This window comes from Pleurodeles waltl, chromosome 9 (genome assembly GCF_031143425.1).
Source record: "Pleurodeles waltl isolate 20211129_DDA chromosome 9, aPleWal1.hap1.20221129, whole genome shotgun sequence".
NCBI lineage: Eukaryota > Metazoa > Chordata > Amphibia > Caudata > Salamandridae > Pleurodeles > Pleurodeles waltl.
The window spans coordinates 329705139-329718965 of record NC_090448.1 but is presented as its reverse complement, the minus strand read 5'-3'; the positions used below and the strand labels follow the sequence as shown (position 1 = coordinate 329718965).

General features: G+C 42.5%; 1 protein-coding gene across 1 annotated transcript in view; it reads left to right on the top strand.

Annotated features, from left to right (window-relative positions):
• The window catches only part of AMT (aminomethyltransferase), a 191114-nt gene that overhangs the window by 102326 nt on the left and 74961 nt on the right, over positions 1 to 13827 (top strand). The window contains exon 2 of the mRNA XM_069206857.1: positions 5923 to 6090. Within this exon, the coding sequence (XP_069062958.1) occupies positions 5923 to 6090 (168 nt within the window). The remainder of the gene's footprint in view (positions 1 to 5922; positions 6091 to 13827) is intronic.

Sequence of the window (13827 nt, the reverse complement as noted above, 5' to 3'; positions counted from 1 at the left end):
CTCTCTCCTATCAAAACTATGTTTGATAACTTCAATTGTGTCTTTACAGTGTCTACCAAAAACTTCATACTTTGAGATGGTACATATATTGATTTCTCCTGATTTATTACAAATTCCAACCTCTCCAACGTGGTCTGCAATCAGAAGGAAATATAATTTAAGAGAAACTGACTTTTGACTGTCTTTGAACACACAGCAAATGTGACAAGAATACGACTTAAAGGCCTCTTTCTGTTTGACTGAACAGAACACCTGTTCTTTGTCAACTGGCGAGAAGGGTCCAGTAGGTTGTAAATGCCAAAGCTGAAAGCTTTCATTGCACATCTCCTTCCACAGGTGTTAAAGTTCTCCTTCACTCTAACAGGATATAACTGGCCCTTCTTTTGCATTTTTATGTGGGTGTCTTCTTAACCCTACTCTTCTAGTTCAACAAATCAAGTTCTTGAAAGGTGTGGACAATTTTAGGAAGCAAAACTGGTGAGCTTGTTCAGTCACAATCTTCTACAGAGTTCAAGCTCTGTGTAATTTTGACATCTGGAAAACTATTCTCTCAATCTGTGGTTGCCCCTCCAGCCTTTCAGATAGTGAGAACATGGTGATCTCTTAAAACAGCAAGTATGTTGAGATGCCAGCTCTGCATATCTACATTTTGTTCAAGGTGGTCTGTCCTAGAGGGATGAAAGGGTGGCAAGCTGCTGTATGTGACAAACAATATCTGTTCGCTGCCTGGTTGTAAAGATAATCCTGTGTTTCTGCACTGCAGTTTCCATCCTCGTCAGGAGTATAGAACAGAAGAGTTTCTATAGGCTAAATGTTTCTTTTTTTTCTTTGACATTTTTTTCCAGTGGTGAGTGCTCTGATAACTAAAGCCCTCCCTATTTGTCTGCAGAGGAAGGAGAACCCAGACTTGTTTCTAATAATCAGAATTAGAAGGCCTATGACCAGGACCGGCTGCTTCTTTTTCATGTTATGTATTTGATAACTTAGTTCAAGGAGCAGCCAAAGCTTTTAAATTTGTATTGTAGCCGAAGCATATTACATGTTAGGAAGTGATGTGCATAGTACATTATAGTATGGGGTGCTGCACACATGCCAACATTTTAGAAGAGGAATGTAGTAGATTTTGAAAAAAATCAGGGTACTGTATTTTTTCCCTTTGACTTTTATAGAAGCAGAAACCATTTAATCCAGGAGACAGCTTAAAATAAAGCTAATGTTGTGTTCAAAAGCAGGAGTCCCACACCTGAATCGGTCTATTGGTATATATGGTGCTGTAAAGAATGCCTTACAGAAATGAAGATGTTGTGGAATAGATGTGGTGCTCACAGCTCTAAGTAGCATTCACATAGTCACCAAACATTTTTTACACCATCAGTTTTCCTAATTTCAGGCACAGGAAGATGAAGTTATGAATCGCACAATTTCTTTTTTATGGATTGACTGCCGAAGCAAGGATTTCTACCTAGATCATTGGATTCTAAGTTCACCAGTGCCATTAAACGTAATGAATTCTTAAATTCATAGTAGAACACAACCTGATTCGAGGAAATGGATCCTGAATTACAATTTATAGCAGAGGATGTAATGGCGGATTTCCACAGCTGAATGCTGATTAAATATTAATACAACTTTGAAAAGTGGGATGGTTACATTAGACTGTTCTGTGTTCATGTATGTGCATACTGTTGACATATTGTTTTTCTGGTCGAATAAACAGGAATGGAATATCCCTCCTCTGAATAATCAATGCAATATGAAATGAGGAATTAGGTTCTCAGGTTGTTTAGAAAATTATTTTCTTGTACATCTCGCACTCCGAGTTAGAGGAGTGAATAACATTAGTGTTCAGAGAAAACGATGTTTGAAATAATCAATAACAACTTTAATCACAATTAATCTATGTGCTATCGAATTTCGAAATTCTTCCTGGCACCTTGTGGGGCCTATTTATCGGTCATCCTAGTAATCTATTGATTGACCACACAATTATATATTTAGAAGTGTTTGTCTGAAGGATGCTCAAAAACCTGAAGGTTGATGCTTTCAGTCCTACACCACAGTAACAATTTTAATCCAAGAATTTAAATGGTTTAAACTCTTTATTAAACCTGAGAAAGTCTGACCTGTTACTTCAGGTAAATGACAATCATTTTAAAACTTGAGAGATTGCCCTTTCACTGCTCTGCTGAAAGAAAATGGAGGAATCGGTAGCAAATAATAACTGCCTTACATAGGTAAAGTAGCTTGAAGGTCTGGAGTTTATTGCTTTCAAAGATGGGGATCCACCCAATGAATTGATTTGTAAATATTGGACGCAGACTTAAGAGTACTCTTTATAATAAGTAATCAGTGCTAGGATTACAGTGGGTGAGAAATGGTAATACTATGTATCAGAACAACTTATGTATATTTATTATTAGATGACTTGTACATGCGTAACCGTTTGTAGGTCATGGCCATCTTTTGCATGCCCTCCTCCCCATTTTTGCCCCATTTTTGTACACTTCACCCCTACTAGCCACAATTGGCTTCACCCTAATTGAAATATTAGACTTTGCTGTAAAATCAGATTATGTGGTGCAAAAATACACCTATGGCATGAAATTTAAATGTTACTTGTGGGCTGCAGCACGGACTGTGCCACCCTCTACAGTGATGGAGAAAATATGTCTTCATGCCCACCCTGTGTAGCCTGACTGCAGCAGCCTAATACCTGTTGTACAGACCTGACACAATAACTCATTGTCAGGCAGGAACCCCTGATTTTAAATATTAATAATACATCCCTAACTACACTTTGTTGCCCATAAGGCATGGTGCCTTATACTTAAAAGTGGAATGTATGTGAAATTAAAAAGACACGTTCCTTCAGTGAGTAGGCCCTGAAATGAAAGCTATTTTCAGTTGCTGGTTCCAGAGCAGGGACAAAGGCCTAGGTGAGGGGACGCCTATTTCTTCATTTTGAAGGAAAACCACGAATGGCATTAGCTCGTAAAGGAGCCTGTAAAGGATTTCCAGTGCTGTCAGGGGTGGGACCTCACAACTGAGGTGTCCAATTTTATTGCATCTTCCACGTATGCAGCTTCAGACTTGCCCCACTGGAGGATGTTGAGCGCCTTAAAAAAAGACAAAGTGAGTAAAGTATTTGACTGGGACAATTCTGCTTGGTGTGTCCAACTCACACTCCATCGTGATTGGTGTGAAATTGCACCTTGCTCCCATTCTACTGTTTCCGCACATGATTATTGGGGCTTAGTACTTTTTCTCACAATTTTTCAGTTAAAAAGTTTGAAAAATCATATTCTTGTTTCGCCTTATTGGATTTTGGTTGTTTTGGTGCTTTTTGTTTATTACATTTTATTCAATGTTTCTAACTCGTTTTGGAATTTTTGTTGTTTGGTGTTTTGACTTTATTACTGTTTAGGCACTGCATAAATACTTTACACATTACACTAATTTAAGCCTGGCAGGCTGACAAGTCAGTGTTATTGCTTGGGGTGGGCTGCCTTCTTACACCTTTTATCATAATTTTAATGTGAGGACCGTACATCTAAGTTATACAGTTACATATAGTTGTAATACATGTCATCAACCTGTTCCCTGCATTTAAACATTGTTGAAGAATGCAGCATTCATTGTTGGTTCTCTTGTTTGCTTGGGTCTTGTTTCTGCATCACACAAGGTTACTCGATGGTTGTTTGGATCCGATTAATTCTACATTCAGTCAATGTATAGCACAATATTGAACAGTTAAAGTAGTTTATTTTTTCATGCCGCTAGAGGGATTACCACCCTTTTAGAGCTTACTCATGTACAGGAAAGTGAGAAATTCTCTTGCATGCCTGCGGGCCAAACCCTCCTTTAAAATAAAGTTTTAGCCAAAGCCCCCTTTGTTCTTCCAACACTGAGTGTAGTGATCCTTGTAGCCTTGACTTCTCTCTTGCTGGCACATGTGTTTTCCCCTCCCACCAACAGTGTAGAAAGCTCCCTTGCAACATCCATTGCTCATCCAACACCTTGTCAATATAATATTAGAAAAGGTCTTCCATAGGCCATGGTGCTTCCTTTCTTTGGTAACCTAAAACTGAAGGCAGTGTAGCTCACTTTGATTTCTGCTACTTAACAGGAATAGGGCAATGCTGTCATCCCTAACATTATCCCTCCTTTTCCCTCCAGTTATGAGTTAGGCACCTTTTATGCTGTGGGCTTCTTGAAAAAAACTCCCAAGCTACTGTCACTACCACCAATTTGCAGTACAGCCACACTGCCCTAAAAAACTGCTTCTCATCCAAGCTGGACCTCTTTTGGGGTAATTACCTTCTGAATGAATGTCACTACTCCAGAGGTTAAAGACATCGAGTCTGAGGGTGACAATGTCTTTTTGAGGGATTATCTCTTAGTTAAGCAATATGAGCACCGGCATTGTCATAATGATGCTTCGGGTTGATGATCCTAAACATGATATAAGTGAAACCGCTTGCAGAGCACAGCCATGTCTGGCATTTCTGATCCTGGCAGTTTGTTGCAGACCTCAGTCACTTCTCCACCATTATTAGATCGAGTTGTCACTCTAGGGTTTTTTGTTACATCTTTGAGTATAGTAAGTGGTACAAGTGGGTCACCTAGTTGCGCCAACCTAGCCGATATGGGGCAGTAAGTAGGTATGACCTTTAGAAGGTTAAAGCTCTAGCATTAAAGACCAGGGTTCATTGGTAGCTATAGGACCAAAGAAAGGCTTGCATCTCTGGAGCTTGAGGGGGTTATATTCCTAACTGATATAGCAGAGCTTGGTAAGTCTACAATAGACTATATATGTGCCACTAAGGTATGATGGCAACTAGGATATTGGCCTTCAGGGTATTCAGGGCCATTATATTATGTGACTTTTCTGTTTGTATTTCCCCTTATGAAATGGAGGGTTTGTTGCAGCTTCTCTTAAAGCTAAGCCAAACATTTACTTCTTCATTTCCTATGTGTCCATTTATTCCATCTCAAAGTCATATTATCTGTGTGTGACATTTACGTTAATTATTAGAAGTTGACTGTGGGAGGGGAGACCAGACATCTGCCTTCCATGTTTATGTTGTATCCTCTGAGGGGGCATTCCACCCAGAACAAAGAGGACTTCTACCTGTCTACCCATTCATTTGTTGACATGATTTATGGTAAAAGTGTGAGTTATTTATAGAGTTTATCTAACCCATATCTAATGCTTAAATAGTAACAGTGAAGTAATGCATATGAAATCAAGTAGGATAAACAGGAATATTGACTTAAGGGGCTCTTTTACAACTTCGGAATCTTTAGGCAGTGCATGAAAATGGTGGTGAACACTGACAGACTTTGATGTTGGTGGAAATTAATCAATCTTTTTCTGGTATTTTTACACCTTGAAAGCAGTATGAGATTTATCCTGTGAAGGGAAGGATTAAAACCATTTTCAAGTGGAAAGGGAAGGATCCTTGCGAATTTGTGGCAGGAAGTGTTTTAGTTATGAAAATACTTTATCTGTGTAGATAAAAAATATTTTAAAGTGGAACTGCATATTTACAATGAATTTCTGCATACAGAAATGTTGACTTATTATATTTCTGTGTGTGCGAATGTTGAAATATTTGAGTACTCCTGGGTAGTTGTGACCCTTGCAGCTTCTGCTTGATTAATTTATGAATTTCACTAAAGCTGGAAATGTATTCAAAATCTAGGCCTAAACTAAAACATATTTCCTCTTTGAGTGGCCTTCCCATAGAACGATGCTCAGTCAATGACTCGCTTTTCGAAGATTATATCTGTGTGGTAGTGCATGCTCTCCATTGACCACTAAAGAGTGTTGCTCTATCTATTTTATCAGTTGAAGAGACTATGCAAATGTCTTGTTAAACACACAACATTTATTTTCCTGTGTCCTTCACTTCATTGCAGGAAGGCCTTAAGAAGACCTCTTTGTTTGACTTTCACATCAGCAATGGCGGGAAGATGGTGGAGTTTGCAGGCTGGAGTATGCCTGTGCAGTACAAAGACAGTCACATTGAGTCTCACCTGCACACACGAGGCCATTGCTCTCTCTTCGACGTCTCACATATGCTTCAGGTAAATTTCCACATTGATCCCAAAATAAGATTGTTTACTAGTGGTCAGTAGAATCCTAAAATAATGAAGAAGTGGTGTAAATACCGACTGGTGGGGGAAATTCCAACAAAGCTTATTCACCGTTGTTTCATTTGGAAATGGATCAAATGAATACAGAGTATAGTTTGTGAATATTAAAAGCTAAAGCTTTATAGCCCTATTTGTAAAACTGCTGTGCAGAACTGGCCACCTAAATTAGCATCTCCTTTTCACTGCTGCTCGAGTAAAGAAGCTACAATGCAGTCAAACAGCAAGGCAGTTATATTGGTCCTTCCAGATAAGGATGCTCGACTGTGCACCTCACACCACCCAGTTGCGCTGATTTTTCTTTGTTTTAATTTAAAAAAAAAAAAACTTCATTATTTAACTGTTGGCATACCTAAGGAGTGCTTCTTAATATTGATGGCGGGCTTCAAACAAACATTTTGGCTTCCCTCCTCAGTGAGGTACTCCCCTCTCGGGTTCATCCAAACCAGAGTGGGTTTGCCTAGGGTGATAACTATATTAGGGCTTCAATCCATCTGATTAAAAAGGCCTCACGTGAGAGGATACCCGCAGCACTTGTCCTCGGATGCAGAGAAGGCTTTTAACTGGGTAGATTGGTCTTTCCTATTTCTTATCCTGCAATCGATGGGATTTGACCCACACTTTCTTAAAATAATCTTCTCTAATCTGGCTGCAAGAGTTAATCTTAGCAGCCTCACTTTCAATGCACTAGGCAGGGGTGCCTACTCCCCCCTGTTCCCATGTTTCCCCTATTTATAGAACTTTTTTAGCCTGTCAAATTATGCATTTACATGGAGTCATTAGAATCAAATTTGACTTTCAGGATTATAAAATCTCCCTATAAATTGGCCATGTGCTGCTTATCCATGGATTTCTACATTTCTTCCTCCAAGGTGCTTTTGACTCTGTTGCTTGTGATCAAAATTATTATTTTTAAATTATTTTTATTTGCTTTCATGTTATACAAAACATAGAAACAATAAGCAAAGAGCCAACAGGAGGCGTGCAAGGCAAGAAGCCCCTCAAGGATTACAAACCCCATGACAGGGCAATATGGAAATAATAAGCAGTGCACCATTTTCTGATGGGGGGTTCCTTCAAATCTTGTAGGAAAATTCATTTTGAGACATCTGAAGCAATTAGATTAACACTCTTGGAGGAAGGGGTGGGTGTATTAGACAGAATGCTCCCATTACATTGGCCTAAGAGGTACATTAGCTATCCAGGATGAAAGATAACTAGGAGACCCAAATATGTATTTGATATTAATTACCCACCTATAGTAGCTACTACAAAAAGGGACCTGGAGTCCAGGGTAAAACTGATGATCTATGGATTGGAAAAATCAATGCTATCAAAATGAGGCTTCTGTAAATGTTCCAGACCCTCCATATTAGCATTGTAGAACATTTCTGAAGCACCTCCAACAGAGTACTGAAACTCCCCCTTGGGCTTCTTATGCAGACAAGAGTTTTAGGCAGGTTCGACGTTATTATGTGGCAGCCCAACTAAGAGTGGTCATAGAATGGTATAAGGCAAGGTTTGAAAACAAATGTATATACATGGACCATGCAATCGTGCACAAACCCCTGTGCAATTTAATATGACTTGACGAAAAATACAAACCACCAAAAGCTTATTTGACACTCTGGTTAATACTATGGTGAGGACATTGTAGGAAGCTGGCCTGGTTTGTAGTGGGTACCTTGGGTACTTACACCTTATACCAGGTCCATTTTTCCCCTTATTAGTGAAATGTATTAGTGTTCTAGAAGCTTCGGCTGATAGAGGTAGCTATAGCAGCGCAGCTTAGGCTGAACTAGGAGACATGCAAAGCTCATGCAATACCACTTATAGTTACACAGTACTTATACACTAGTAAAGACAATACTCATTGTTACCAAAAATAAAGGTATTTATTTGGGTGACAGAGTACCAAAAATATATTGGAGACACTTCTGGAGATAAGTATTATACACAATATATACACTAGACACCAAAATTAAACAAGTAAATAGTCATAGAACAATGCAAACAATAAGAAATGCTATGGAATGCAATGGGAGAAAATAGGTCTAGGGGCAACACGAACCATATACTAAAAGTGGAATGCGAATCACAAATCTGCCCCCCCTAGACAAGTGTAGTGTGCGCAGAATCGCTAGGAGAGTAAGAATATAGTAAAGGTAAGTGAATTACCCCACCGCAGAGCCCAGAAAAGCAGGAGTAAAGTACTGCAAGTTTCCCTAAGACACATTACACCTCAATTGGGATTTTGCAGTAACCAACCAAGTCTGCAAACAACAACTGCTGGATTCCTGGACATGAAGACCTGCAAAAGAATGGGACAAAGTCCATAAGTCGAAAGAAGTTCCAGGAAGGACAGGAGCCCCTGCTATCCCAGAAGAGGGTGCAAAAGAAGAGTCCCGGTTAGTCGAAGACTGCAGAAATGCACCCTAGGAAGATGCCAGCTGGTTCCTGCATGATGCAGAGGATGTCCCACGATGTGAAGATGGATGCAGATGTGATTTCGTGTTGGAAGCCTTGGATACGACAAAAGTGCGTTTTATGTCAAAATGTCGCTGGCTGGACCCAGGAGGGACCTGGGGGCCTCAACTCTGTGTGGGGAGGAAGAGGGGGCTCTCAGCACTTTAGAGAGTCCATAGGATGCCAGACAGCACCCACAGGAGTCCCAGGGCATGGGGACAAAGGAGGTACAAGACGCGGTTTGTGCAGCACAACAAAGGAAGGTCCCATGCCACCGGAGAACAACTCAGCGAGTTGAGCGTTGCAGGATGGAGTGCTGGGGCCTGGGCCAGGCTGTGCACGAAGGAATTTTGCAAATAGTGCACAGAGGCCTCAGGAGGTGAAGAAGACGCAGTACAGGTCTTACCTCCTCCAAATTGCGTCAGCAGGACCTCAGGACAGTCTATGTTGATGGGGCCCACCTCTGTGTCCTTAGGAGCAAGCTCGTCGCTGTGAGAGGTGTCCAAGGGTACCGGTCGTCGTCTTAGAAGGTGCCTGCTGGAGCAGGGGAGTAACTCCGTCACCCCACGGGAGATTTCTTCAGTCCTTCTGGTGCAGGGTGAAGACAGGGAGTCCTCAGAGCGTGCACATCATGGAAACTGTTGCAGTTACTGGCTGAAGTTTCAGAGGAAAAGTATCCCTTGTGGATACTTTGTTGCTTTTACAGCGGTTCCTGGAGCAGCCTGCGGTTGATCCGAGGTCAGAGGATGATGAAGTAGTTGCAGAGGATTCCTGAAGGAAACCTGCAAGCAGAATCTGAAGAGAACCCACAGGAGAGACCCCAAATAGCCCTGAGAGGGGGATTGGCTACCTTATCAGGAGGGGTCTCTGATGTCACCTGCTGGCACTGGCAACTCAGAGCCCTCCAGAGTGGCCCCACACCTTGCAAAGCAAGATGGCTAAAGTCTGGGACACACTGGAGGAGCTCTGGGCATCACCCCTAGGGTGGTGATGGACAGGGGAGTGGTCACTCTCCTTTCCTTTGTCCAGTTTCACACCACAGCAGGGCACAAGGGGTCCCTGAACCGGTGTAAACTGGCTTATGCAAAGAGGGCACCATCTGTGCCCTTCAAAGCATTTCCAGAGGCTGGGGGAAGGCTACCCCTCCTCAGCCTGTAACACCTATTACCAAAGGGAGAGGGTGTAACACCCTGCTCTCCGAGGAAATGCTTTGCTCTGCCTTCCTTGGACTGGGCTGCCAAGACCCCAGGAGGGCAGAACCCTGCCTGTGATGTGGCAGCAGCTGTAGCTGCAGTGCAATGATCTTAGACACCTTACATGGCCATATTCATAGTTAATTTTGTGAAGCTACATGTAGGTATTGACCTATATGTAGTGCACGTGTGTAATGGTGTCGCCGCACTCACAAAGTCCCGAGAAATGGCCCTGAACTATGTCGGGGCACCTTTGCTAGTGCAAGCGTGCCCTCATACTTAGTAACTTTGCACCTAACCTACAACAAGTGAAGGTTAGACATATAGGTGACTTATAAGTTACTTAAGTGCAGTGAAAATGGCTGTGAAATAACGTGTGCGTTATTTCACGCAGGTTGCAATGGCTGGCCTGTGCAAGGGTTTGTCTGAGCTCCCTATGGGTGGCAAAAGAAATGCTGCAGCCCATATGGATCTCCTGGAATCCCAATGCCCTGGGTACCTAGATACCATATATTAGGGACTTATAAGGGGGGGTCCAGTGTGCCAATTGAAATTGGTAAATTAAATCACTAGCCTATAGTGACAAATTTTAAAAGCCGAGAGAGCATAAGCACTGAGGCTCTGATTAGCAGAGCCTCAGTGACACAGTTAAGCACTGCACAGACACACACACATTAGGCCATAAACTATGAGCACTGGGGTCCTGACCAGCAGGACCCCAGTGAGACAGGCAAAAACATACTGACATACAGGTAAAAATGGGGGTAACATGCCAAGGAAGATGGTACTTTCCTACAGACATGCAAAACGTTTTAGAGCCTAAAGACTTAGGGGGTCATTACAACCCTGGCGGTCTTTGACCGCCAGGGCTGTTTTGGAGGAAGCAGCGCCAACAGGCTGGCGGTGCTTCCCTGGGGGATTACGACCGCGGCGGAAGCGCTGCGGTTGCACTGCCGGGACTGGCTGTTTCCCGCCACTTTTGTCCCAGCGGGAGTAATCCTCCAGGGGATTATGAGTCCCCCTCCCGCCAGTTTTTTCATGGCGGTTTGAACTGCCATGAAAAGGCTGGCGAAAAGGGGAGTCGCTGGGCCCCTGGGGGCCCCTGCACTGCCTATGCCACTGGCATAGGCAGTGCAGGGGCCCCCTGCTACGGCCCGTGCAGCTTTTCACTGTCTGCTGTGCAGTCTGTGATAAGCGCGACAGGTGCAACTGCACCCGTCGCACAGCCGCAACACCGCCGGCTCCATTCGGAGCCGGCTCCTGTGTTGCAGCCGAGATCCCCAAGGTTGTAATGACCCCCTTAATGACATATCCACTACACCCATATCTACTTCAATGATGAAATCACTCGTGGTTGGAGAGTCATGTATTCAGAACTGGAGGAGTATGGGACTGCTGAATCATTTTCAGTCTGTTTAGTTCTAACTCCCTCAAAACGTTTGTACAATAAATTTCCACCTCTTTTAAAAAGAATGTCTTTGTTATGCATAGCTTAGGTACTGGGTCACCAATCCAAACATTGATTACGCCTCCCAGTGAGAAAAAACAGCTATTGGAACACTTTAATATGTTAATTGGCACCAGTGGCACTATTTCCAAATTGTATCAGGTGCTAGTTGCCCAGGGAGTGCTATTAAAAAAACAATGAAGTGTGAAAAATTGTAAAGCATTTGAATCATAATAGTGCTTAACTAATCTGTTTCAGGACCAAGAAAATGTTACTTGAGGCCCTACCTCAACATTAGCATCTACTTTAAACTTTTGTGTAATATCCTGGAATATTTAATATGAAAAGATATGGGCACTAGTTCCAAATTGTATCAGATCCTAATTGCATGGGAAGTCCCATCCCATACATTCCTCTTCATTGACACCAGCAAGCAGAAAGATCAATTAGAAGCTGTGGCACAGGTGGTATTACACCCACCTTTGGATACATTGGATGCTCCCAAATGCCAATCTGAAATGCTTGAGGTGCTGTGGAGCCCTGGAGGATTAGTTGCGTATCTGTTTGTAGTGTCTGTAGGTCCATCCTTTTTTGACGATGTGGCTAGTACAATGAGGGAAATATTAGGCTACCCACTCCCTTTCCCCCCAGAGGTGATGCTGCTAGCTCTGAAACCAAAATAATTTAAAGCATTCACCAAATATGAGAGGCATGGAACGTTCTCCTTTAATTAGCAAGCACTTGGAAACCACTGTGAGGCCCAAAGGTTAATGGGATACAAAAACATGTAAAGTTTGAGCATGCTATTTTTCTTCCTCTAGCGTTGGGAAGTTGGGGATGTGTGCAGGTGATAGGTGACGTTTTTTTCATTGTTTGAATATGCATTTTTTGATAGTATTGATGGTTTTTAGTTCAACATTTTGTAACAAATGCTGATATATTTTTCTTGGTAGTCATCTGGCCACTTAGTAAATGTGGCAAATTGAGCTATACAAATGTAAAGAAGTTATGCAAAAATGAATGGACTGTGAAAGATTGTAAAGCATTTGAAGCATAAAAGTGCTTATCTGATCTGTTTCAGGACCAAGAAAATGTTACGTGAGGCCCTACCTCAACATAAGTATCTACTTTCAATTCTTATGTAATGTCCTGGAAAATTTTACATGAAAAGATAACTATTTAGACAACATATTTTGAACTGTTTCCGAGACATTTTCATTTTTCATTTACCAATTTTAATTAACTTCTGTAGTGATGATGTAGCGGTCACCCCACCAGTATTGTCTCTGTAGTGCTACAGGAGTGACCTAGTCCTGGCACTGAGGGACACAAAGCCCCAGAGCTAGTGTCCTCAAAGACGGCAGGCTGAGCCAGTGGGGTAGTGAAAATGCTTCTTTACTGCAGTATTAGCCTTCCCTTTGTAACAGCACCACTGCAGGTTATCTCTGTGCCCAGAGGCCACAATTCCTTTTCCTTTCCAGCAGAAAAACGTCTAGTTGCATAGTGGGCACTTACATTATATCAGAGGCATATTTGGATGTAGAACCACTGCCTGCCTGTTCCGAGAAGGTAAAAGGAAGTTTTTGGCTATTGACCTGAGTAGGGAAAGCTTTGTGCTTGAATGCCTCTTGGTGTCTCAGGTAGAGGGTTTCTCCTCGGGCGTTGTTGTTCTGTTGCAGTGGGTGGTGCTGGTTTCCAGTAGAAACTGGGACCTTCAGTGGGTAAAGCACATTCCCAAGGCTTGATTCCACACAGGCCAAGGAGAGTGTTTTCTTTAACCAGGGCAGGCATATCAAGCTCTGGCACCGATCTATCCCTTACATGGGAGTGGATAACCCCCTAGATGGAATGCTATTTTTTTGCTTCGTCTCCAAGCATCTTAGGGTGCCTCTTCCCCCACATCTGTAAATTGAGAGAAAGGCACCCTATGAAAGGTGAGCCTATCCCCTTGCCAACATTGTTCCTCACAAAAAGATTTCTGTTTGAGGATCTCTGCACGACATTAGTCCCTGAACGAGAATTCTTGACATCGGGATCCTCAATGAGAGGAGTGGCCCCCTGACAAGGTTCATTGCATGCCCTTCTCCACCATTGGTCACTGCCTCATCCTGCGAGCGAATAGGAAAATGTAAAACTGCTGTTCACTAATGTTTTTTTCTACCACTTACTCTCAAAACAAATTGACTGAGATTGCAGCATCACAGGCTTCAGTAATTATGGGAAGGTACCGTTGGCAAGGGGAGACTTGCATCTTTCAAACGACATCCCTCCCCTAAACATACCTGCTCTGAGACTAGCAGCAGGGGTCATTATCCCCAAATCAGTGTCATTTTGGGAGTGACACCAATTCACTTTTTAAACGACTCGGATTAGCATATTTGCAAGATTAGAGGTGATTCTGAATTTGAACCAGTTCCCGCCAGCCTACACAAAGTTGAGAAAAGTGAAGTCTTGTCTGGACTGGTATAGTGCAGGACACTGCGCGACAAAAGCAGCATCTGCTAAACTCTCGTCTGTTGTTTAGTAACTCCTTCTGTATACTTGGTCTGGAGGGCATGGGTCTTG